Source organism: Oreochromis niloticus, linkage group LG13 (genome assembly GCF_001858045.2).
Source record: "Oreochromis niloticus isolate F11D_XX linkage group LG13, O_niloticus_UMD_NMBU, whole genome shotgun sequence".
Lineage (NCBI taxonomy): Eukaryota > Metazoa > Chordata > Actinopteri > Cichliformes > Cichlidae > Oreochromis > Oreochromis niloticus.
Genome location: NC_031978.2, coordinates 12,825,061 through 12,849,926, shown reverse-complemented (window position 1 = coordinate 12,849,926; position 24,866 = coordinate 12,825,061). Strand labels below are relative to the sequence as shown.

The 24,866-nt window shown below is 43.2% G+C and overlaps 1 protein-coding gene across 8 annotated transcripts in view; it reads right to left on the bottom strand.

Annotated features, from left to right (window-relative positions):
- The window catches only part of ryr2b (ryanodine receptor 2b (cardiac)), an 84,791-nt gene that overhangs the window by 47,802 nt on the left and 12,123 nt on the right, over positions 1–24,866 (bottom strand). For all 8 annotated transcript variants that reach the window (XR_002064361.2, XR_003213509.1, XM_019366894.2 and 5 more), the window contains exons 18-44: positions 16,412–16,653; positions 15,379–15,571; positions 15,052–15,271; positions 14,811–14,915; positions 13,300–13,403; positions 12,687–12,770; positions 11,731–11,890; positions 11,395–11,542; positions 10,717–10,925; positions 9,881–10,055; positions 9,548–9,756; positions 9,246–9,438; positions 8,809–8,941; positions 8,586–8,700; positions 8,257–8,417; positions 7,900–8,059; positions 6,947–7,033; positions 6,520–6,746; positions 6,144–6,357; positions 5,426–6,040; positions 5,081–5,281; positions 4,821–4,932; positions 4,566–4,706; positions 1,119–1,395; positions 905–1,019; positions 571–703; positions 255–358 (exon numbers count right to left, since the gene is read on the bottom strand). Coding sequence is in view for 6 of the 8 variants with exons in the window: in XM_019366894.2 (XP_019222439.1) it covers positions 255–358; positions 571–703; positions 905–1,019; positions 1,119–1,395; positions 4,566–4,706; positions 4,821–4,932; positions 5,081–5,281; positions 5,426–6,040; positions 6,144–6,357; positions 6,520–6,746; positions 6,947–7,033; positions 7,900–8,059; positions 8,257–8,417; positions 8,586–8,700; positions 8,809–8,941; positions 9,246–9,438; positions 9,548–9,756; positions 9,881–10,055; positions 10,717–10,925; positions 11,395–11,542; positions 11,731–11,890; positions 12,687–12,770; positions 13,300–13,403; positions 14,811–14,915; positions 15,052–15,271; positions 15,379–15,571; positions 16,412–16,653 (4,837 nt within the window). In the remaining 2 variants the exon portion in view is untranslated. The remainder of the gene's footprint in view (positions 1–254; positions 359–570; positions 704–904; positions 1,020–1,118; positions 1,396–4,565; positions 4,707–4,820; positions 4,933–5,080; positions 5,282–5,425; positions 6,041–6,143; positions 6,358–6,519; positions 6,747–6,946; positions 7,034–7,899; positions 8,060–8,256; positions 8,418–8,585; positions 8,701–8,808; positions 8,942–9,245; positions 9,439–9,547; positions 9,757–9,880; positions 10,056–10,716; positions 10,926–11,394; positions 11,543–11,730; positions 11,891–12,686; positions 12,771–13,299; positions 13,404–14,810; positions 14,916–15,051; positions 15,272–15,378; positions 15,572–16,411; positions 16,654–24,866) is intronic.

Sequence of the window (24,866 nt, the reverse complement as noted above, 5' to 3'; positions counted from 1 at the left end):
ATTTATCAGCAAAAAGTACTTATTTGCTCAAGCTGAATCTCTTTCTTAACGTCATAGCTTTCTTAGAAACTAAACTTTAATATTATAAATATATATATTATATTTAAGCTCCACTGTCTATATATACTGCTGCATTTCCCCTGCACCTTGAATCATATTTATTAATTATACATTATTATTGACATGAAGGAAGCCAGTATACTGTCTACAGAATGACTAATGGACTGTAAGATTTCTGGTCAATACAGAGTTACCTTCTCCAGGTCTGATTCCCTCAGTGCTAAGGCCAATTCATTATTATCCATAACCGAAGCTGCAGCCACATCCAGAGGAGTGGATCCACGCATGGACGGCGAAGCTTTGCAAAAAACAAAAAAAAACATAAAACAACTGAAACATGGGCTCAAATTCTCCATAATGCCAGGCTATTAGTAGAAGGGCAAAACACAATAATGTATATCGGTGTAGCTTACTTCTATATATTTTCAGTAAACTACCATCAAAAACGTTTCAAGTTTGGTCTTTACAAAAGACCAGTGAGATTATACAGCAGAGAAAACTGACATTTACCTAGCCCGACACTGCTGTTTTCCAATAAGTAGCTGAGGTGGTCAAACAAGGCTCCCTGATTGTGTCGGCTGATACGGCAAAAATAGCACAGGAATCGACAGCAGCTGGCAACCATCTTAGGAAAGGTAATCTCCTAGCAATAGTAAATTAAAACAAGCACACAGAGAAAGCAAATTGTAAAGGGGCAGACGCTGAGTGATTAGACTGAATCATATAAATTAGCCACAAGAGAAATTCATCTGAACTCCAACCTTTAAAATAAAAATAAACCTCTAAACTTTGATTTAATGTATTTGCTCCACATTATTTCTATACATTTGAGCTATTTTCTCACCTTTATTTGCCCTTCTCCAAGAACATTGACCATCACCTCCATCACAGTCTCATGCATCGACAATGCCCTCATTAGGTTTGGATGTTGGTAGAAAACTTTATTATTCATGATATCTCTGTAGATGTTACCAAAAATGTAAGAAAACTTGTGGCACCACCTAGTATTGGAAACTTGGACACTAATCAATTATACAAGAGCAACTAATCATTCTTACCCTAGTCGTCTGATCATCAACCTCTCTTCCTCTTTCCCCATGCGAACACTGAGGAGGGAGCGGATTTGGCCCAAGGAGGACAAGAGTGCCATGGTGTCCTCCAGTGACGACTGCTTGATGGTATAAGCTTTGAATAAGGGTCTTTCCATTAGGGACCTGAGGCCCTGATACTGGCGGTGCAGCAATGAGAAGATAGCACTGACTAGTTCAGGGTCCTCAATCTCACTCTCTTGAGCCCAGCGCACCATTGTTTCAGAAATCATCTTTTTGAGGGACTCTGAAAGAGTAACACCAGGTGAGAAGCAGCGATAAAAGGACAGGCTTGAAATCCTGTTATCTGTGTTTAAATGACAAATTGATTAATTGATGTGTGTGATATAGCAAAACATTGGAAATTTCATTTATTAGGTAATAACGATTTTGTTATTATGTCACTTACAGTAAATGTTGCATTGCCAGTGTTGGGTACTGTGATGTTTTTACTTTGTCATGTTTTGTCATGTTTTTACTTGAGTTCTAAAGATTCATCAGTTATATGCATACGGGACAGACACGCTTGCATTGCAATCAGGTGACTTCAGTTTACGTGCAGGAGAGAAAAGCGGTGGCGCAGTCTACAACTTATTAGAAGTGGAAAAATGAACACTTCTTTCATTTGTTGTGCACTAAAGGACAAAAACCCGTGGGTAAAGTGCAAACTGTGTCTCGGTTATAAACACCTGCTGATAACACAATTCTTTGCAAGCATCTGCAAAGATAACACAAAGCTAGAGCAGAACCCAGACTCATGTTTAGGCAGAGTGTAAACCAGCCTCAGCCAAACATCCAGAGCTTGATCTAAACAAAAGCAGTGATGAACGGTCAGGGTTGTAGCACTGTAGGCTTTATGTCTACCTGGGAATGTTTGTAACCAATTTAAAACCTGCTAAAACCAGACTGCTCCCAGGGTTCAAGTTTCCACATCGTGGGGTCTCTTCCTGTCTCCCTGACTTAATTCCTTTGAGCCTGTTTACCTCCTGCTACCAATGGCTATTCTGTTACTGGGCAGCATTATGAATGAAGCATCTCAATCTGTAAAATTTTGTGGTAGTGGTTATGGTTAATGGCCTTGCTGGTGCAGCTTATGTTAAATTACAAGCCAAATGATCAAACTTATGAACCTTCCTTTTCTTTGATGTTTGACTTTTGCCCTATTTGATGTAAACTTTGTTTTTGAAACTTAATGTAGTCTAACATCAATCAATGACTCAATCAACAGCTTCTAATTGTCTGTGAAGATTCTCAGTCATCCAGGTCATCGTAGTCAAAGGAGTTTGCAAAGAAAAAAGCGTCTGGACTTCTTTAAGTTGCTTGAAGACGTTTCACCTCTCATCCGAGAAGCTTCTTCAGTTCTAAGGTCAAATGGCCGAGAGTCCTGGATTGCCTTTCCTGGACTGCGCTGTGCACATTGAAGAGAATGGCAACCTCAACATTGAAGTTTACTGGAAGCCCACACACACGGACCAGTACCTCCTCTTTGACTCCCATCACCCTCTGGAACACAAACTTGGAGTAATTAGGACCCTACACCACCGGGCAGAACATGTTCCCTCTAAGCCTGAGGGAAAAAAGAAGGAACACACACATGTAAAGGAAGCACTGAAAACATGTGGTTATCCAAACTGGGCATTCATAAAGTCAGCAAAGAGCCACAGAAAAGAAGATCAGACACCAGCGAGGGAGGATAAGAAAGACAGAGGCAACAACGTTGTCATCCCCTATGTAGCCGGTGTATCAGAGAAACTCAGGAGAGTTTTCTCCAAGCACGACATCCCAGTGTACTTCAGACCCAACAACACACTCAGACAGAAACTGGTTCACCCGAAAGACAAAACTCCAAAACACAGACTGAACAACGTGGTGTATGCTGTACAGTGCAGCGAGGAATGCCCAGACCTCTACATTGGAGAGACCAAACAGCCACTTCACAAGCGCATGGCACAACATAGAAGAGCCACCTCCACAGGACAAGACTCAGCAGTCCACCTGCATCTTAAGGATAAAGGTCACTCTTTCGAGGATGCCAATGTTCACATATTGGACAGAGAGGACAGATGGTTTGAAAGAGGAGTGAAAGAGGCCATCTATGTCCACTGTGAGCGACCATCTTTGAACAGAGGCGGTGGTTTACGACACCAACTGTCTGCCATCTATAATCCAGTTTTGAGTTCCCTCCCCAGACGCCTTAACACCCACTCACATCCTGGGCCATCTGACCTCAGGAATTCACATGACAAGGTGGGGCCAGGTTTCACAATGGGCTCACCCGAAACCCTGGCTGATTAGGTCCCACACCCGCTTTCACACCTTGGCGCATGTGATTAGAGGATCACCAGGGGGTCCTTTGTCCCTCCTTGGGGGGATACTCCCACTGGGTTTAAATCTGGGACTCTCGGCCATTTGACCTTAGAACTGAAGAAGCTTCTCGGATGAGAGGTGAAACGTCTTCAAGCAACTTAAAGAAGTCCAGACGCTTTTTTCTTTGCAAACTCCTTTGACAACAGCTTCTAATTGTTTTTCGTGACTTTCTTCACGTTAGTTTTTTTCTCTACTGTGTTTAAACTGGGTGTGCTATAGACCTAGAATGTGCCTTTCTTGATGGCAAGCTACCCTTTCTATTTAATTCAACTAGACCTGACGACATTGTGTTAGAAGTAAGAAGTCTTTTTTTCCCTTCTTTTTGTGTTGCCACATCCTACCATGGAAGCAAACACCGCTGGAGTTGTCAAAGTCATCTTTGAATTCAAAACTAAGAAAAAAAACTGAAAGACTAACTTTTGTGTTGTGTAATAATTTATGCATTAATACAAAAAAAAAAAACAGAAAATGAGTTTTCTTGAAATTAACCTGTCTTGTCATGGCTGTCATTTATATGAAGCTCTAGTGCCATTTGCATTTGTTTTATCATTTAGGAAATATGCTTTAAAATCTCACAGTTTAACATATAAAACTTGATAGATATTTCCAGATTGCTGTGGTCATAGTTATGAAGAAGTCTTATGAAGAGGCCGGTTTTCAACTTTGCTATCAGCTATGTATTCATACTCAAACATCATAAACACTTGAGGTTTATATAGTTAAATGGTAATTATGTGACATTGCCACAAACACGCCACATTACAGAGTAAAACAGATGTAATTTAAGTTGTGTATCAAATTACTTTCTTTGCAACTGTTACTTATAACTTAAGTTATATGCAACACATTCATGTTATGCATAATGACACCAACACTAGGCATGGCCCAATATAACATCTCCTTCACCAACATCTATGTTTGCATGGTTTGTTAGTAACCAAAAACATGCTGCGTGATCACAGGTGCAGCTAAATAAAAGGACTTATAAAGGTGATAAAATGCAACAGGAGAGCAAAATGTGAAAAGTAAGAAAAAACAGCTTGTATTTACTAGGGCTGTGTGAAGAACACCCGTCTATATCCACTGATGACTTATTACGGCCAATGACTCTCGCCACAAGACCGAGAAGTCGTTCTTTTAGAGACATCTCTGCATCCTCTTCATCCTCTGAGGTGCTGGCCAAATCAATGCCTGTAGAATGACAACAGCATAAAATGGGATTTACCCAGTGCTTTCCGAGAGCTTTTTTAATAATTCCCTAGCTCAATAAAAATTCAATCAGTCAAAGATAAACTGTGCTCCAACCACAGTGTGTCTTGAGGAGGTGATGGAAGTCTTGAAGAAGCTCCTGGATTTCCACTGGACACGGAGAGTTCTCCTGCTGCGTATCTTCTCTGAAGCTCAGCAGCATATTGATCTGTAGCCAGGTGAAAGATTACAATATGTATAGTCAATGAGCAAGTCTGTGTTACATGTTTTCTTCAGAGTTACAGCTACATTACATAAACCACTGCAAAACAAATGTTACAACTTTATCCTTTTAGTTAGTATTCATATCATGCAACCTGCTCCTGTGGAGGTAACCGGAACTCCTTTGTCTTGCGAGCAGTGAGGGCAGCAGACATGTTGAGCGCCTGCATGACCTGGTTGTAGCGAAACCGCTGGTTCTCCTGCAGCTGGCCAACAAAGCTGTCGGAGAAAGCAATCACAGCTTCTACCCTGTGGCGAACCTGGCAGTGACACAGGTAGGATAGCAGGTGGCAGAGCTAGAAAAAGAAGAAGTAAAGCAGTCCTTCATGGCTGATTTTAAGCTTACTTAAAGGATTCAAACAACACAGCACATGAAGCTAATCTCCAGTGACCCACAGAGAAGAAAGAGAAAAAAAACATTTTTTTGCAGATTGGTTCACCTCAAGTTTGACAGCTTCTGGAAGCTTCATTTGAAGAAGTCCTTGTTTAACAGTGTTACTTTCTTCAGTGATCACTCCTTTCTGCTCTTCTTCATCATCACTAGTTTCTTCTTCCAACTTCTCTATGGGTGTTCCAGGCCTTGCAAATGCACCTTGCTCCATGAGTCTAAGAATCTTCCCTAAGTCTTCATCCCTACACACCCCCATAACCAAGAGGCTGTAGAAAAGTCTTAATAAAGGAACAAGCAAAAGTTCGATATTGCCTCCTGCAGGATCCCTTACATCCTGACCCACAGCCCAAACTGCAGCAGTCAGCATCTCCACGGTAAGATTCTTCAATACGTCCAGAGGGATTTCTGGGCTGTCTTTGCAGGCTATTTCCAGTGCACTAGCTCCTTCCATGCAATCACTTCTGATAAAGCAAGGAGTTGAAAAATGCATCTGAGGTTTAAGGGATGTGCTACAACTAGCACTTGATATTCCCTCTGGAGGTTGTCTATCCCCACCATTAATAGGACTGGGATAAAGGGTGATTTCTCTGGTTTGGTCAGTCATAGGAACTATGTATTCATGGTTCATCATCAAACAGGCTGTGGTGTAGCTGCTGAGGAAAACCTTGAGAATAAAAACAATGAAATGTATTCAGATATTCTCCAAAGACCAGGACGTACTTATTCTTTTGTAAGTTAATGTTATCTAACCTCCAACAAGCAGTCACCTGAAAAAGCAGCTGATAAAATGCAGACCGGAGCAGGCCAGGGAGGTAGGGATCCTGAATAGCATAAAGAATCTGCGACTGGTCCACATGACTGCAGAGGGCGTGGCAAACTCTGGTGTTGCCAAGGGCACATAAAGAGCAGTAGAGCAGGAGGGTATTGTGGTGAAAGGTCAAGAGGTCATCAAGCTCCGACAGTTCCAAAATGTCAACACACCTACATGAACAGCATCAAAAAGCAAATGCATCTTCACTGTTACTAACCCTGAATCTAATTAAAGCTTTTGGAACAACAACATTTGGAACAACATTTCTTTATTTTCTTGAAAATATTTCTTTGTACTTAAATCTGTAAAAGATCAAATCCTGTCTTCTTAACCTGTTTTCATCAGGAATGTGAAGGATCATGGCTTGTAAGGGCTCATGGCATTGAATTCTCCAGCCATGACGTTCATCTGGTCGATCAACCAACACTTTCAGTGCTCTGTCTGGTACTCTAGTCCATGAAGCAGGCCTCAGCCGCTGGACCTGAACCCTAGGAGGACACTGAGGAGTGACGTTCCTTGACTGGCTCCGAAGCAAACCTGAGGACAGTGGCATCACGTTCTGGATTCGAGAAGAAGACAAATAAAGGAAATTATGTCATACATGGCACTTTTAGGATGGTATGAAACACAAACTGAAATTCAGGCTAACATCTTGCATTATAATTTATTACTCTTCAAATTTGTCCACAAAATAAGCAAAACCTGCTTTAAAAAAATAAAAAGTACCTTAGCCAGGTTTAATAATGAAAGTTGAATTACCTTGATGCGTCCCAGTTCAAACTGAAACATGTTTTTGGTTGTGGGTTTGACAAAAACAGCAGGAAAGAGCTTTGTACTTGCCTCCACCTGATTTGCAGGGAAACAGTTTATGCTCAGTTTAATAATGCAATCCAACAACTTGCCTGCTACTGACATAATAACATTAGCAGTCCCAAGTTCATTCTCAAGTGTTACATACATTGTAGGGCTGTGCGATATGACCAAAATCTCATATCCCGATAACGATATATATCAGGAAAATTTTACATTTTCTGTAAATTCTGTGAATCTCGGGCAACTCGGTATGCCTAAAGTTATTTTTTTTAGCTGGTCGTGTACCTGGAGTCAAGTGTTTTGACCAATGCATGAAACTACACATTTTTAGACATTTTCTTTGTGAGTATTTACATGGCGTGCTGCAGGGAAAAGACTGTTCTAAAGTTTGAGTCTAAGGTTTATTTTTTAGCACCTGACGGCTCTTTTTTGCTTCTCATCCGTAGACATTCTGCATACTCTTTCACGTCATTCAGTTTATTTTGAAAAATCTCAACAGGATCTTCAGCTTTATTGTGAAAGGTTTATGTGGAAAACAAGCAGACGGCGGAGCCACGCGATGGTTTTACCGTCGTTGTTGCTAACGACAACACATAAAAACAGTCGCTTGTCTGTCCGTAGTGTGGTTATTTTAATCATAAGAGAAAGAGAGAACTTTAAGAAATTACAGTGACCATCAAAACGATGAAAAAATATTGCCGTAAACAGCTTATTTTGCGAAATCACAAAACAAACTATAGCGTAATATGAAATGATAGACGTTTTGATATCGTCATCCAATATATATTGTTATATCGAACAGCCCTAATACATAGCTCAGTATGAGACATAATGTATAAAACCTACATTTATTAAAGTAAAAAATGCATTTAAAAAGCACAGTTTGTTGTGTGACCTACTTGGTAGAAAGTGGCCATCTCCACTCCACTGGAGGTAAATGTAAGCAGACCAGTGGTTGTGTCAATCAAACAGCCAATTTCCAATCCTGTGCTTCTCCGACTCTGAGACAGGCCTGTTGCCTCTCCAGCACAAACCATATAGCAGTTAGACCGCTTTACGCTGTGCAGACAGAGGGGTATATGTCCGTTTAATGGAAATTTACAGCACACTGGAATATAACACCTCTGCAGCATAGTAAATATAGTAATTACAGCAGATGAAGGATAATTATGAAAAAAAAAAACAACTCTATTCAATCAAAATTCTTGAAACAGTCACCTAAAATACTAAATAAAACAGTTTTGTTGCACACCAACCTTTCGTGGACTTTGCCACTGTCATCTCCAAGGGTGACAGTCACAGTGTGGACATTGTCAGTGTTAAATGTCATGTCATGCTGATGAAAGTCAGAGGTCACCCAGCCTACCCACACACTGAATGGCTCCTGACCTGGAAGAACCCGCACTGAGTAGTAATACTGAAACGGAAAGGTTAGTTGGTGTCACTGTTTGGTATTTGCATCTTGCATTCAATGGTTTTATTGCGCCAGGTAATTACATGTGCTGGCAAAGAAGTGAAGCACACTGCATTACAATTAGTTTTGTATTGTGTATTCTCACATGATGACGAGAAGATAAAGCCTTACTCTGGAGCTCTGGATAAGGTGATCATAGTTATCCTTGTCGACTACAACGTCTTCGAGGAGCCGTGCAGATGAGTTACTGCTGACTAAGCCTGGTTTGGTCTTCTTCAGCATAAACCTTACAGACAAAGAAACGCACACAGTTATTGTGTTATTTTGCATTCAATTTTAAAGGAGATAGACCTTCATTCCATACTTTCTTCATTTTCATTTCTCTACCACCTACCGCTGTTTCAGTCTTGATGTTTTGTCGTGACTATGATCTTTATGGTTGAGCTCATCTCTTGAACCAGCATAGCTGTGGGCTGACTTCATCAGCACCTCAAAGTCAGAGTCCACCTCCTCCTGCTCTTTCCTTTCTAAAAGGACAACAGGCATTAATTACATCAGGGCCCCTGGGAGCTTAAGCAGACTCATCAAGGTCATAATGGCAGAATATCAATAGCATAGACAGTGGATAATCTGGATAGCTGCAGCTATGCAAGTCACCCACACTAATTGTTTCTCCAGTAGCCTAATAATAATAACAGATCTTGCATCAGGTGTAGAGACATTTGCTTGTTGAAATTATGTCAAACTAAACAAAGCTTTAATGTGGTCCGATGTAACATTTTCTCAAATTTTTTTTCAAACTTGAACATACTGTATATAACATCAATAAACCTGAGCTTGGGGAGAGAGCGCTGGAGGCCACAGGAAGCACCCCCCCTGGTGGGCTACCGAGGACTGCAGCACAGTCGACAGACATGCTGAGGCGATAATAGCCCATCTCACTTTCTCCACCATGGTGCGGTTGCATACACTGGGAGACCCTCAGGCTGGATAAGGAATCTACTGAGCCACTGACTCTTGTAACCTTGAAAAAGATTTGAGCATTTGTGTTAACTGATCACCGCTATTAGCAACCCTAGGTCATCAAGGTCTTTAGATGGGCGAAGGAAACCTTGTATCTATGGTAAGTTTACCTGTAAATAGTGATCATCAGGTAGTATGGAGGTAAACTGAGGCTGTTTCCAACTCATCCACAGAGCTGTGTCTCTGGCCATGTTGACGGCAAAGGGTCTATACCCCTCCTGCAGGCCACACACAGTAAAGTACTGCAAGGAGCCTACTTGGCGTCCCAGGTTCAGCCTCCCCACCTGGTTCACCCCAACACTAACCACAGGTAATAGGCCTGGAAGACACGGGAAGTGGCAATATAGTTTTCCGATATTAGACTTTTAAATAAAGATATGGTAAAGCTATATTAGAAACATTTAAATGCAGCAGAAAGTATAAAGCCGAAAACTTTTACAGACCATCTCTAATATCAAAGTCCTTGGCAGCCAGCTCCGATCCTCTGTCATTAAACAGCAGCTGTCCATTGAGCGTAACCATCATGGTGCATTCATCCATGTCCACCAAGCAACCCACCACATCACCTCTCAGCCACGGACGTCCCAGGGGCTCGCCGCCCTGATGGTACCACTGAGCCTGAAAGCAACATTGAGTTAGAAGGAAAGAGACAAGTGCAAAAAGCCTCATACATGGAAAGGCAAAAAAAAAAGAACCCAGAAGAGCCAATAAGACAAGTCATAAAGTATATTTTGTATGAGGTTACTACTATCTATTTGAAGAGTTATCTAAAAACTGTACCATGTTTTAATAATCCATATACCACATGTTAGTATCAAAATATGATACTTATGGAAAACAAATCACTAAAAACTGGAACTGTTTGATCTTAATTAATCATATCAAAGCAGCTTTGGAGTAACTGAGACCCTCTGTGTTGGTCAACCAACAATATGAGGTCAGGAGTCACTACAAGGATATGCAACTAATGTGACACAATATGCTGACATTAAAAAGTCCAATAAAAGTAACTAATGTTTCAGTTTCTCTTAATAGATACTTGTCTGTGCCTACATCTCCTTCTGTCTGCTCTCTAAAACGTCGCCTAGTCTCAGTTATAGTTATATAGCAAGAAAAAAATGTTAAAGTTAATTAGTTAAGTAAATTTTAAAAAAAGATGAAAATAAATAAATATGCATTACAGGTTTAACAAAGCCATTATAATTTGGGCCGATTCCCATTCAGCTACTGTTATGGTCAGTAGCCAAAGTGAGAAATGTCAAATTTAATTATATCTCACCTCAAATCCATCAAAGACATATGCTTGGTCATCTGAGCCAAGCTCTTTATCTGGGGTACAGCCTGGTCGGGCCCAGCCCACTCTCACATTCCCTGCTGTCAGTATTTCATATTCAAAATACCACTTCCCCCGGGTCACAGCATATGATTTATCTGGTCTGAACACTCTGCATTTCTCAGCAGAGAAGAAACATGGCTTTGATAATGTAGCTGTAAAGCCAAGAAACAGGAAAAATATTGTTATTTGCCATAAACCTGTTTCCAAAAAAGTTGGAATGCTGGATACAATGTAAGAAACAGCAGAAAATCCCCACTAATCATCAAAACCCTACATCTACACATATATCTAAATGAATAAACATGTAATAAAAATATATTTGTCATGTTTAACATTCATTAGGTTATTTTCTACATAAATGTGTGCTAAAGATTATTTGCAAATCTTAGCAATCTGGGTTTATTTACATTTTATACAACGCCCCAAGTTTCGTTTTTGGGAAAAGGGTTGTAGAACAAAAATCCTCTGGGAAAACAATGGTGACAAATACTGCAGTATGGTTAATATACAAATAAACCTTTGTTTACTACTTTGTTAATATATCGCAGTTGAACTTACACTGATTACCTTACATATGATGTGCACTAAGCTACAGTTTTATAACAGATCTTTGAAACATACTGCGTTCCTGGTTTAGGGGCTCCAGGCTGTAGCCGTATGCCAGCAGGGTACAGACAGCCTCTCTGACACTCTCTCTTCCCACTCTCCGAGTTCTTTCATCAAGAAGGCTGTAGGGCAGAAGGTAAGGGCTCTGCTTTGCTTTTATATCCTAAAAGTACAGACACAAGGAGCAAGAAGGGCAACTATGTTTGACGCTATAAACTTATCTCATGGTATAACCTTTTGCTACTATGCGAATATCTGTATAAACTATATTATAACTATTTGAACACTCTGGAAAAAGTAGTTTTGTGTAAAGCTGAAACAAACTGAAGTAATACAGCACAGAACATAAACCTGTTGCACTCCATAAGTCCATCCCTGTTTGATTCGCTCTCTGGCCCATACGTTGTGTTCATGCTCCGCCAGCAAGTTAACTGCTTCCTCGTGGTCTGAGCTCAGAGACACCTGGCTCAGGTCTACTGGAGCAGGCCTGTACCCAGTCATCTGCTCATACCTAAGACAGAAAACAAAGCAAAAAAGACAGAGATGTGACAGGATCACAATTACAGTTCCTGAATGTTAAACAGTATTTTTGTACCATTCCTGAAAAACACTTTTAACTGCCTTGAGTAAACAAAATGCTCACTTTTTCCCTCCTAGCCTACACCCTGCCTGAACCGCACGAAACAAACAAAGCAGAACATCAATAAACGTTAAAGAAATATAAATAATAAATAAATAAACAAAATTGCATATAAAAAGTGGGGGGAGAAAAATTCTCAGAGAATTTAAAGGAGCCAACATATGACTAAAGGCTGCAAAGGAAAAATACACACTTCAAACATCTTGAGTTAGCGTTTGAAAAGAGTGTGTTCAGAAGGCGGTGGTTTATGATGTTCATTGTGCTGTTGTGCTGTTTTATCGCAGTTAAACTATTCTTTGACATAAGCTGTAAGTGTTAAAAAGAATTTGTTTGCGAGGGCGGCTCAAAGAAGAGTGTTGAAATTGAAGTGAGATGTTCTCCTAGTGAAAGCATACGAGATCAAATGAATATGAACTGCAGTTGTGTATTCTCTCCTTATTGTAGCCTCATAAAATGAGTTACCATTACCACCATAAGATGTTCCTTATCTTTTTCTGCTACTTTAATTCAGAGATGATGCAACTCACAGCTGAACGAGACTAAATTAAATCTAACATGATATTACATATGGCTTGGATAGGCTCTAGCAAACCCATGACCCTAAACTGGATAAGCAGATAAGAAAAAGGATGTATGCATAAATCTTGCACAGTGGATTTTCACTTACTTGACAGGAAGTCTCATGTATTTCATGTGTTTCTCAGCATGATCATCCATCAATCCGATGTGGAAACCAAGTGCCAGCAGGGTCCTCCAATGAAGAACAAAACTTTGAAAATTCACTACTGCAGCAGACACTACTTACTAATTACTAAATATTAGATTTGAAAAGCACACGGTCTGTCACAATCTTTTTTTAATAAAAAATGTTCAATAAATAAATAAAAAATAAATGAAAATAATAATCAAGCACACTGGGTTTTATTATTAGTATTATTATTATTATCCATCCATCCATTCGCTTCCGATTGATCCTTTTCAGGGTCGCGGGGGGCGCTGGAGCCTATCCCAGCTGTCATAGGGCGACACACCCTGGACAGGTCGCCAGTCTGTCACAGGGCTAACACACAGAGACAGACAACTATTCGCGCTCACATTCACTCCCACATTCACACCTATGGGCAATTTGGATTAATCAATTAACCTATCCCCACAAAATGCATGTCTTTGGATGGTGCGAGGAAGCCGGAGTACCCGGAGGGAACCCACGCAAACATGGGGAGAACATGCAAACTCCACACAGAAAGACCCCGGCCTGAATGAAACAGAACAGAGCTCACCTGAGTGTGTCCTGTGCCATCTGAAGGTTCTGGTTTCTCTCATGCTCTGGCAACTTGGAGAACTCCACCAGACAAGGATCGTGTTTCTTACCTTCATCCCTCACCTGTTTGAGAGAGACGTTATTTTGCAAGGCAAGCAAAAACCATGTGGATTTCTTAAAAACAAACTGTAATGATGATTCATTAGAGTGTCATTGAGCCTCATTTCCTTACGTTTTGCTTCCAAGGAGTCTTTCTTTGGAAACAAATTTGCTAACAGCATTACAGTCTTTGTACCTGACCATCTTAACAGAAATGTTATTTTTTTGCTTGCTTGTTTAAGCCACTTTAAACTGACCGATGATTCATTCAACCATAACAAAGCACCTAACTCAAAAGATAAGCCAGTGTTGTGTCAACACATAACAGAAAACTGAGCAATTTTAAATTGTATGTTTAGACACTTTGTTACTAGCAGCCGGTCACAAAAACACATCATTTGCTCAGATTTCTTTAGCTGACAAATGCCAAAGATAACACAGGCTGACAGGCATAAAATAGTATTTTCTGCACCAACAAGATGATTCCTAAAGAGCTATTAGTTGAAAATTTGGCATATCTAGGCATGATGTGCAATGTGTCCATATATTGAGGAAACTGGGCAAGTGGAGGGTCAAGACAGATTGGCAAGCTTAAAAAAAAATCTACAGAGGATGTCATGTCCTTCAGGTGATCCATCTGCTGTTTGCTGAAGCCTCATCAGAAATGCTCTCAGCAGCTGTCAAGAAGCTATTGTTAAGGAAGGAAAATGTGGAGAAAAGCCCGAGGTATGCCAAATTGCACAAGAAATGGACTGAAAATCACTGACAACAGGTTTTATGGAGTAATGAATCCAAATTTGAGCTATTTGGTTCAAATAATCATCAGTATATATGGAGAAGGTACAACAGTAAGTGTGAAACTGTTACATTTTGGGGCTGCATTTCAGCTAGTGGTGTTAGGGATCTTGTGAAAACTGATGGAATTATGAACGCAGAAGAGTGCCATCAGGTTTTGATCCACCATACAATACCATCTTTCAGCATGACAGCGATGCCAAACACACTCCCAGTGCAGTCATGGACTGGCCTCCCCAGAGCCTGGGCATCCGGCAACAATAATCATACCAGAGAAAGAAACAAAAGGCAGCCAATATCCAAAGTAGAGCTTTGAATGTCCTTCAAGAAGCCTGGATAACTATTCCTAAAGACTACTTAAAGTAATTACAAGAAAGCTTGCCAAAGAGAGTTTAGGCTGCGTTGAAGAATAAAGGTGGTCACACCAAATACTGATTTTCAAGCTTTTTAAAACTTCATATACTCTGTTTGCCTTACATACTTCACTCCATGGATATCTGCATGTTTCAATAAATCAGTGCATTTATTTTTCCTTTTCCTCTTAAAATATATGAAGAAATGAGGGGTGGCTTTTATACAATACTGCATATCAGTTATGCAATGTTATAAAATTATACATTTTGTGACTTTTCTTACTAGTCCATGTGTCCATCCGAGATCAATCTTGTCCATTACCCAGAGCTCATGGATATTCTCAGCCATTTTTTCTCGAATGTCCTCAAGTTGTGGAGGCAATACCACCTGTAGGGTAAAAGTACTGCATAAGTACCTAAACTACTCTGACAAGGTATCATTTCTCTGAGCAAAGTATTCTCTACAAATTGGTTATAAAGACTTTAAATATATAAACAGTTCATCTTTGTAAAACGAGATTTACCTTACTGATGTCTATTGGTGTTGGAGTGAAGGTAACTGGAGTGACAGGCACTAAGGGGCCAATAAGCTCTTGTTTCCCTTCACCATGACCCAAAATGTATTCCTGACACAGCTGTACCTTCAGTTTGACTTTTGGGAGAAGAGCTTCGGAGCAAGAAGCATAACCTGGAGGTGGCAGGAAGCGAAACTCTCCATGCCTTCCCCCAAACAGAAAACGAACTCTTGTTTTGTTTTCCAAGAAAAGAGACAAGAAAATTTATTGTTTTGTGGATTTCTTGAAAAAAATAAAATAAAATTTTTTACAAAAAGCAATAGTGTTGATACTAACTTTACTCCGGCAGAGAAGCTGACCACAGGATAAAGAAGTCCATTAGCATTGAAGTTCTCAAACATGCCCTGCACAGGTAGACCATTGACCCGGAATGAGATGCAGGGAATGCTGAGGTCAAGGCAGCAGCTAACGACATCATCATCTTTTAGTAGGTGAGGAAACGGGGAGCTGACTTTCCGGCTCACACAGCCTAAGATTCAGGAGACGCACTCATTAGTCTTCATATTTACATTTTTCATGTTTCTGTACAACTTAAAATGGGAATTCAAGTGCTTTGTGCTTTATTAAATGGAAGCACTACAACTAAAATCAAATCAAATGAATGTTTTATAGCATTCATAAATGTAAAACATATTGTAAAGATTAAGGCACTTTAGGAACACGCCTCACAGCAGAGCCTTTCCTGATAATTAGAAACATCAATGATAATCTACTGCTGTCCACACTAAATAAGAATAAAGTGCAACGAGCCAGAAAATGTTGACACGTTTCATGTTTTACATGAGATGTCTGTGTTGCACAAGCAAATCTTTATCAAAATACAAAGGTTTGTTTTTTGTTTTTATTTTTTTGATGAAGTGCAATCATCACTACTGCAAATTGAGATTATAATTGCCTCCACTGCTCTCTCTCTCTCTTTTCTGTCCATGTTAAACATGAAACAAAAAAGTAATACGTTAATTGTTCTCTGTGGATAATTAAGTGATGCTCAGCAATTGCAGTCACAGCTTTTATTGCAATAACTACAGACATTTCAATTATTCTGAACAAGGAAATTAAAAATTATCTATTATAATGCATTTGTGCTTTAACTGCCATGGTTATCCTCCCATGTGTAGCTTTTGTGGCACTAAAGTAATGTGCTAAGATTTTCAAACTGACTTGTTATCATGTTTGTAACAGCTACAGACTCTGATATTTGTCTTTGGAGTATGTGGAGTTTACTCGTCCTGTAAACTCTTGTGATCAGTGTTATACAATAATGTTAAACAGACCAAGCTGTTTATCAGCTCTTTGAGCTCATCCTCACCTGACCAGAGGTGAAGTCCATCAAAGCCATACGAGCAGAGGTCATCTCCCACTCCATTCCCCCCCCAGCCCTCGCCGCCTGTCGGCCTGGGCTGGTAGCCTTTCATGCAAGCCCAGCCGACACGCAGGTGTGTGGGCTCAGATGTGAGAAAGGGGTTGACGTGATCCACAACCAGCTCGTAGTACCACCTGCGATACTGGGATGAATCTTCTCCCATAGCTAGGAAGATGTTTGGCCTCATGCTGTTGTCATATAATATGCAGAGAAATGTGGCGAAAAAGGCAAAAAGGACAGAGAAATTTCAGTCAACTCATATTTTAAGATTTTAGTGTATTTGGTGTGATCATAAATGAATTTTGAAATAATTTACAATGCATATTAGTATTCAGCTCACACATAAAAGTGAAATTCATTCTGCGTCGATATGACAACTTAATTAGATACACGGAGCACCCATACAACTAATTTTTAAGCTGTGACACTCTTAATTAGCCAAGCTCAGTGTTTGAAACATTCAGGTAGTGGGCTTTTACTTTTAAGTGGCGCTGATAGTCTATAATTACAAGTTAACTTGGAGAGAGTCAAACTTTGTGACTGTCAAGTTTGTGTCTACACTCTAAGCCAGTAGGAAAACAGACTTCAGCATAACATTGCTGTGTGCTCTCAGCCAGAAATTGTTTATGACATAAAACACTGTGTGAAATGTAACTAAAAATAGGATGCAACGATATTCATTTGTAATAAACCCAGATTTTATTCACTATAGCGCATGGAAAACAAATGTTTAAACTGAGACATTTTACCATTTCATGAAATATATTAGCTCATTTTGAATTTGATGGCAGCAAAAGGTTGGGACGGGACAACAAAAGGCTGGAAAGTAAACAAGACTAAAAAGAAACAGCTGAAGAAATATTTTGCAACTAATTAGGTTAGTTGGAAACAGGTAAGTAAAACGAGTGGGCATAAAAAGAGCATCAGAGCATCAGTTTCTCAGTAGTAAAGATGAGCAGGTGTTCACCAATCTGCCAAAACTTGTATCTACAAATTCTGGAACAATTTCAGAATAATGTTCTTCAAAATAAAATTGTGAAGATTTAGAATATCCCATCATCTACGGTACATAACATTATCAAAAGACTCTCTAAGCACAAAGGACAAAGCGAAAACTCAATATTGGATGGCTGCATCATAACTTGAGGTTACTTTATTCCGTAACCCCCGTTCTCTGATAACATGAGTGAGGTGTCTCACTATGGGGAACGCTCTCTCAGCGTTGTCCTCAGAAGCCTCTATATCATTACTCCAGCCAGTATTGGCTGGCAGTCGTGACGCCTGCGTCAGGGAGGGGCCACCCTCCTCCCTATAAAAGGTTGTGACGCAGCGTCACCCGTCATTCAAGATAAGCTCACCTCTTCCTCGCTTCGTGCAAGGAGGGTGATCTGGTGAGACACCTCACTCATGTTATCAGAGAACGGGGGTTACGGAATAAAGTAACCTCAAGTTCTCTTTCAAACATTCGTTTCGGTGTCTCACTATGGGGATATGCAGACTCCCGTATTGCCAGATAAGCCCATCTGAACGACTGACTGCCAACTTAGGAGGTCTCGTGGGGACCCACACTCAACACAGTGTGGGCTAGAGATGGTGCAGTGACATCCAACCTGTAAAACCTTGCAAAGGTCGAAGGTGAAGCCCAGCTCGCCGCTGCACATATCTCCTCTATAGAGACACCCCTAAAAAGGGCCCAAGAGGTTGCCATCCCTCTGGTAGAATGAGCACGGAGTCCCCCTGGGGGGGACAGGCCCGTGCTTGAATAAGCCAATTGGATTGCCTCAACAATCCAGTGGGAAATGCGTTGTTTGCTAATGGGCTTGCCAAGCTGTGGTTTAGCCCAGGAAACAAACAGCTGATCCGACCTCCTGAAAGCCTTTGTTCTCTCCATATAGATACACAAAGCCCTAACTGGACAGAGAGCATGTAGGCGCTCCTGTCCAGGGGAGGAGAAAGGAGGAGGGCAAAAAGCGTCCAGCTCCAATGGGGTGCATTGGAGATAAGGATTTTTGGGCACAAAGGCCGGATTTGGCCTGAGTGTGACTCTAGAGTTATCCCGCGTGAACCGGATGCACTCTTTGTGTACTGACAGCGCATGAATATCACTGACACGCTTCGCAGACGCGAGGGCCAGGAGCAATGCAGTCTTCAAAGACAGGATTTTTACTTCCACCTGGCTTAGTGGTTCAAATGGTGGCTGTGAAACTGCCTCCAACACCAGAGATAAATCCCACGTGGGAACGAGAGGTTTAGACACTGGGTGGAGCCGTCGTGCCCCTTTCATGAAACGGCAGACCAGTGGGTGGTGGCTCACTGGGCCATCCACGAAGCCCACATGGCAAGCTGAAATAGCTGCTAGATATACTTTAATTGTGGAAAAGGCCTTTCCTTTATCTAACAGTTCTTGGAGAAAGGAGAGAATTGTTGTCACAGAGCATTGAAAGGAGAGAGTGTGAGACTTTCCACACCACTCCTCAAATACCCTCCACTTGTTCTCATACAATGATCTTGTGGAGGGGCTCTAGCATTCTGAATAGTGGCTATAACTCCCTGGGGGAGTCCTGCCGTACTCAGATTCAGCCTCTCACGGGCCAAGCCCACAGGGCGAGGCGCTCGGGATGAGGGTGAAAAATCTCCCCCCTGGCTTGGGAGACTAGGTCTCGTCGGAGAGGGAGAGGCCACGGTTCGTCCCACAAGAGGGGCATAATTTCCGCCAACCAATGGGACCTCGTCCACCTTGGGGCGATCAATATCACTGTTAGCCCTTTTTCTCTCACTCTGGTTAGAGTGGGAGAAATTAAGGCCAGCGGAGGGAACGCATAAAGCAGAGCATGTGGCCAGTTGTGAGCTAATGCGTCTACCCCCAGCGGAGCTTCCTGGTCCCTCAGGGAGAAATACAGTGGACACTGAGCGTTCTCCCTCGAGGCAAACAGATCGACCTGTGGCTGGCCAAAGCGGGTCCAGATTTCGGTCACCACATGTGGGTGCAGGGTCCAGTCCCCGTATTGCGGGTTTCCCCTGGACATTAAGTCCGCTCCCAAGTTCAGAGCTCCTGGAATGTGAGTAGCTCTCAGTGACAACAAATTGATGCTGCTCCACATGATCAGTCTGCGAGCCAGCATGTGCAACGGACGGGAACGTAACCCGCCCTGTCTGTTGATGTACGCCACAACAGTGGTGTTGTCTGTTCTGATCAGAACATGGTGGTTCCTCAACAGGGGAAGGAAGTGTCTCAGTGCTAGAAATGCTGCTAGCAATTCTAGCCAATTTATGTGAGCACCCCTCTGTTGTGAGTCCCAGCTGCCGCTCACTGCTCTGCCCTCGTGAGTGGCGCCCCAGCCCGTGAGACTCGCGTCCGTGGTTACCACCTTTCTGGCTGTGACAGCCCCCAGTGACACCCCCTGAGTGAGAAATGTGGGATTTCTCCAACAGCGGAGTGCTGCAGCACAGTCTGCTGTCACTCTGATATGGCGGTGGGTATGGCGCTTTTGATTCAGTCTCAGAGATGCGACCCATCGCTGAAATTCCCTCATATGCAGTCTGCCCAGTGGAATGACCGCCAGTGAGGACGCCATCAATCCCAGCATCTGCAGGCATTTCCTGAATGGGAGATATCTTCCCAACTGAAAAATGCCGGCATGTGATAGCATTTTCTGTGCTCTGTCCACAGAGAGACACGCTCTGTACGTTTGGGAGTTGAGGGCTATTCCTATGAAAGAGATGGCCTGAGCTGGCTGCAGGACACTCTTTTCGTAGTTTATGGTGAAACCCAGAGCCATCAGATGATCCACTGTCAACCTGGTGTGCTCTCTTCCCATTATTTCTGACTCTGATAGCAGCAGCCAATCGTCTATGTATGATGCTATGCGGATGCCCCGCCTCTTCAGTGGGGCTATGGCTGCCTCTGTGCATTTCACAAATACCCGAGGGCTCAGTGAGAGACCAAACGGCAGGACCTGGTACTCGTACATTCTGCCCTGAAACGCAAAGCGCAGGAATTTCCTGTGAGGCGGGTAAATAGGAATGTGAAAATATGCGTCCTTCAGGTCTATTGATGTAAACCAATCGCCTGGGCGCACTACATGCAGCAGAGTGGTGGGCGTCAGCATCCTGAATTTGTATGACCTCAGATGCTGATTCAGAGCCCGTAGGTCCAGTATCGGACGCAGTCCCCCTCCTTTCTTGGGCACGAGAAAATACTTTGAGTAAAAGCCGCACTGGCTCTGCTCCTGGGGTATTTCTCGTACTGCTCCCTTTGACAGCAAAGTAGTTATTTCTTCTTGCAGGATCCTGGCTGATTCGCCCCTTGCAAGAGAGAAAATCACTCTGTGAAATCTGGGAGGGGTGTTTGCGAATTGCAAACGATAGCCTCGTTCTAATGTCCTCACAACCCATTCTGGTGCAGCGAGAGCTCGCCATCGCTCTATTCTCGCCGACAGCGGTCCCAATGACAGGCACTCCACAGTAGACGGAGCTCTGGCTCCCTCTTGTGGCGGAAACTGGTCCTTCGGGCCAGATCCGACTGCGCATGCGCGGGCGGCTCGCGCCTGACCAGCGCTCATGGGTCCGGACACCACTGAGGAAATCAACCCCGGTGGTGTCTGGGTGCGTGGGGGCATTATGTTTTTCAACATACTTTCTGTGTTTTTCACACATTTTTCCCGTGCCCTTGGCAACATGCCTGGATGCAACGGGTGAGTTTTTAATAAACAGAATGTTTTTATGAGACTGTGACTCGCTTGACTGCGCTGAACAGTGTCTCGTCGTCTCTTTGTTGAAATGCGCTCTGTGGGATCCAACTCGAGTCCCAGGCGCTGAAAGGAGGAGGCAGGACACACTTCTCCGAACGGGCTCCGGAACTGAGCCCTGGAGTGAACTTGGAGCTCGGGCTGGTCCGGCTCCGATCTCCCCGTGGGGGATGTTAGGCAGTCCGCTTCTTCTTGCGGTCGGACTGCTTGGCTGGTGGTGGGGCACCCTGAGCGGCAGCAGGCGGGACATGCTTCCTGGGCCAGTGGGTCTTAGGGTTTTGCGATCCTAGGGGACCCTGGGCCGCGACCTGCGGGGCTGGGCGGCGAGGGATTTTAAACGTCGGCACGCCGGCTGGACGGCTGGTGACCTGAGCGAACGTGCGGCGACCGGGTGGAGGCGGGGGCGCAGCCTGGGCCTTCCTAGGGAGACACAGCTGCAGGGCCTCTCCCTCTTTCTTTTTCTCCTCGCACCGTCTTTGCATGGTGGCAACAGCGGTCCCGAAAAGGCCAGCGGGGTCGATGCTTTCATCCAGAATGTCACGTTTCTCTCTGTCCGAAAGCCCCGACAGGTTCAGCCATCTGGCCCTCTCCTGTAGGACGATGATGCTGAGAGCCCTGCCCGCCGCTTGTACTGCCGCTCTAGTGAGGTGGAGACACTGGTCCGTAACGACGCCCAGCTCATCCCATAGCTCACTAGCATCCGGGTTCGCGGCAGCCTGGTCCTGGAGCTCCGCCGAGTAAGCTAGCAGGAGCGATGAGGCGTTCAGTGCCCTCGCGGTGGTGGCAACCGATTTATACGCCTTGTCAGCCAGGGAGGACTGCAGGCGTTCGGCCTTGGAGGGCAGGGACGGACCAGATGACATGGAGAGTTTCTGGTTCGGGTGGAGATGGGAAGCCACCAGATTTTCCACTGTAGGAATTTGGTAGATGCCCTTCTCCTTCATTCCAGCGCAGTCAAACGCCGCCGCTCCCTGCACGGGGTTGGGTGACGAAAATGGCTTTGCCCAGCAGCGTGTGACCTCGTCCACGCATTCGGGGAAAAGCGGCAGTACCTGCTTAGTAGTGCGCTTTGCTTTGGGGAGCCTTTTACCCTCGTACCGTGAGGTGGAGGTCTCCGTTGTCACCGCGGGCCATGGGATTGCTAGCTTGTCAGCCGCCCGTTTTGCAACGTCGAATAGCTCCATGCCGCGGGACTGTGTGCCGGGGTTGTCACAATCGGCCCCTTGTGTCGCAGAATTCCGACCAGAGGGGGCAAAGAAAACGTCGTCATCCTCGTCCGAGACGAGATGTTCCGACGCTCCCTCAGAGGATTCGCTGAGTAGCTCGTCATTAGCCTCGAGGGAATCAGACAACATAGCTTCGCAGCTGACCTCGGCATCATCCACCAGCGGGAGGACGATATCCATCTCGTCGCCCCAGCCGGTGCCTGGTATTGCAGACTCAGTGTGCTCCATCGGTGGGTCGATTGGAGACAGCATTGGGTCCTTCTTTGACAGGCTAGCCTGGCGGGCTAGCCTTCGGCGAAGGCTTTTTAGGGTGAAGCGAGCGCAGTGTTCGCATATACCCGGTGTGGAAATAGCCGCCTGGGCGTGTTGCAGCCCGAGGCACATCACACACGCATCATGCGTATCTGAGCCTGAGATTTTGCAACCGCAGGGGCAAAGTTTGGGCAGCGGATTGCAGTCTGCCATGTCAAGGAAGCTTGGTGTAGCTAGCCTAGAATGGCTGGACGGCTAATGCTGATTTTTATTTTCTTCTCGGTCGAGTAGCTATGGTGAGCTCGCATGACCTAGCTAGTGTGGTGGCTAGCGCTTGTGCTACTTGGCTTGGTGACCGTGTGTAGCAAGAACAGTTAGCTTGGTCAGCTAGCTGTTGTGTTAGGTGCGTGGTGGCAGCTAACACACTCTCCGACCTGGCTCCGTGGTGAAGAGCAGGCGACTCGAAACGCGAACCGTGCAGCGCCCGGTGACCAAGGTGTTAGCTTGCTCGCGTGGACAGTTAAGCTAGCACTCACGTTCACAGTCAGGAGAGATGAGGTTTCTAAGAAGCGAGAAGAGGAAATTGAATGACGGGTGACGCTGCGTCACAACCTTTTATAGGGAGGAGGGTGGCCCTCCCTGACGCAGGCGTCACGACTGCCAGCCAATACTGGCTGGAGTAATGATATAGAGGCTTCTGAGGACAACGCTGAGAGAGCGTTCCCCATAGTGAGACACCGAAACGAATGTTTGAAAGAGAACAGGCATAATTGTGACGTGGATATTTCAGCAAGACAACGCTAAGCCACATGCTACATATGCTGCAGCAACACGGCACCATCACAGGAGAGATTTGGTCCTTGTTGAAACAAAAATAAGTCTATCCAGGACTGCTGACCAGCTGGAATTGTATATGAAGCAAGCACGGGACAACATTCCTCATCCAAAATATCCAGCATCTGGTCTCCTCAGGCCCCCCTCAGATGTTTATTGACTATTGTTAAAAGAAGAGAAGGTGGTACTTAGTAGTAAACATATCCTTTTTTGATAAGTTGATGTGTTGCCATCAAATTCAAAATCAACTTTTCTAAAACTGGTAAACTTTTCCAGTTTAAACATCTGAAATGTTTTCTGTGTTTTACTGTAAATAAAACCTAGAAAACATGCTCTATTGATCTGAGATTTCAAATCACTGCATTATGTTTTCACTAGGCTGCTGAGGTCCCGAACAAATAGACTCAAGGACAGCTTTTACAACAGGGCAATAGCCCTAATCAATGCAAATAGCTGACCTGACTGGCTACCTACCTGGACTTTTTGGGGGGGGGGGTAACAACGGTAAAAACAGTAACAATAATAATATTTATATTTATAACAAGGTGCAATAATAATTAATCTGCAATAATAACAGTGTGCAATACAAATACACTTCTTCTTTTTTATTACTAAGTTATTATACTGTGTTGTGTTGTTTGTGTTGTGTTGCGTTGTGATGTGTCGTATCGTGTCGTGTTGTGTTATATGTAGTGCCGACGTAGGACAGCTTTCCAATTTCATTGTACTATTGTACTATGTATGACTGTGCAATGACAATAAAGAGTTCTCTTATCTTATCTTATTAACAATTTACACAGTGTCCTAAGTTTTTAAAAAAATTAGGTTTGCAGTTCCAACAACTCCAAAGTTCAGCTGATTGAACTTTGGAATTTAGATTCACGTCAAATCAGGAAATCCAGCAAATGAACTTTAATTATGAATGGGACTCTCAAGCACCCAGCCATTAAAAAAGCAGTGCACTGAAGTCAGTAAGCCACTTTTATTGTGTAAATAAAAACTTCATCAGCATTTGAAATACCAGCTAGTATACATGTTTTTAGTTTTACTGATAAAAGGCTGGATTGAGTCTAGATAAAATGCATGGAAAGAATAGATTAAAGGCAAAAATGTAAAAAGAAGAGAGCATCTGGAAGAACTGTCACACTGTGGTAGGTGAGGGAGAGAAGATGAAAGAAAATTGATGAGATAAAGGAAATCAGAATGAAAGCAGATGTACTAATGAAGCATTTATTGGAACAAGAAGTAAAAGTGATAGAATGAGAAATTGCTTTAGGAGGAAAGGAGAGCTGGGGCATGGACTGAGCAGGTGTGAAGAATATGAAACAAAATAAGCTATAA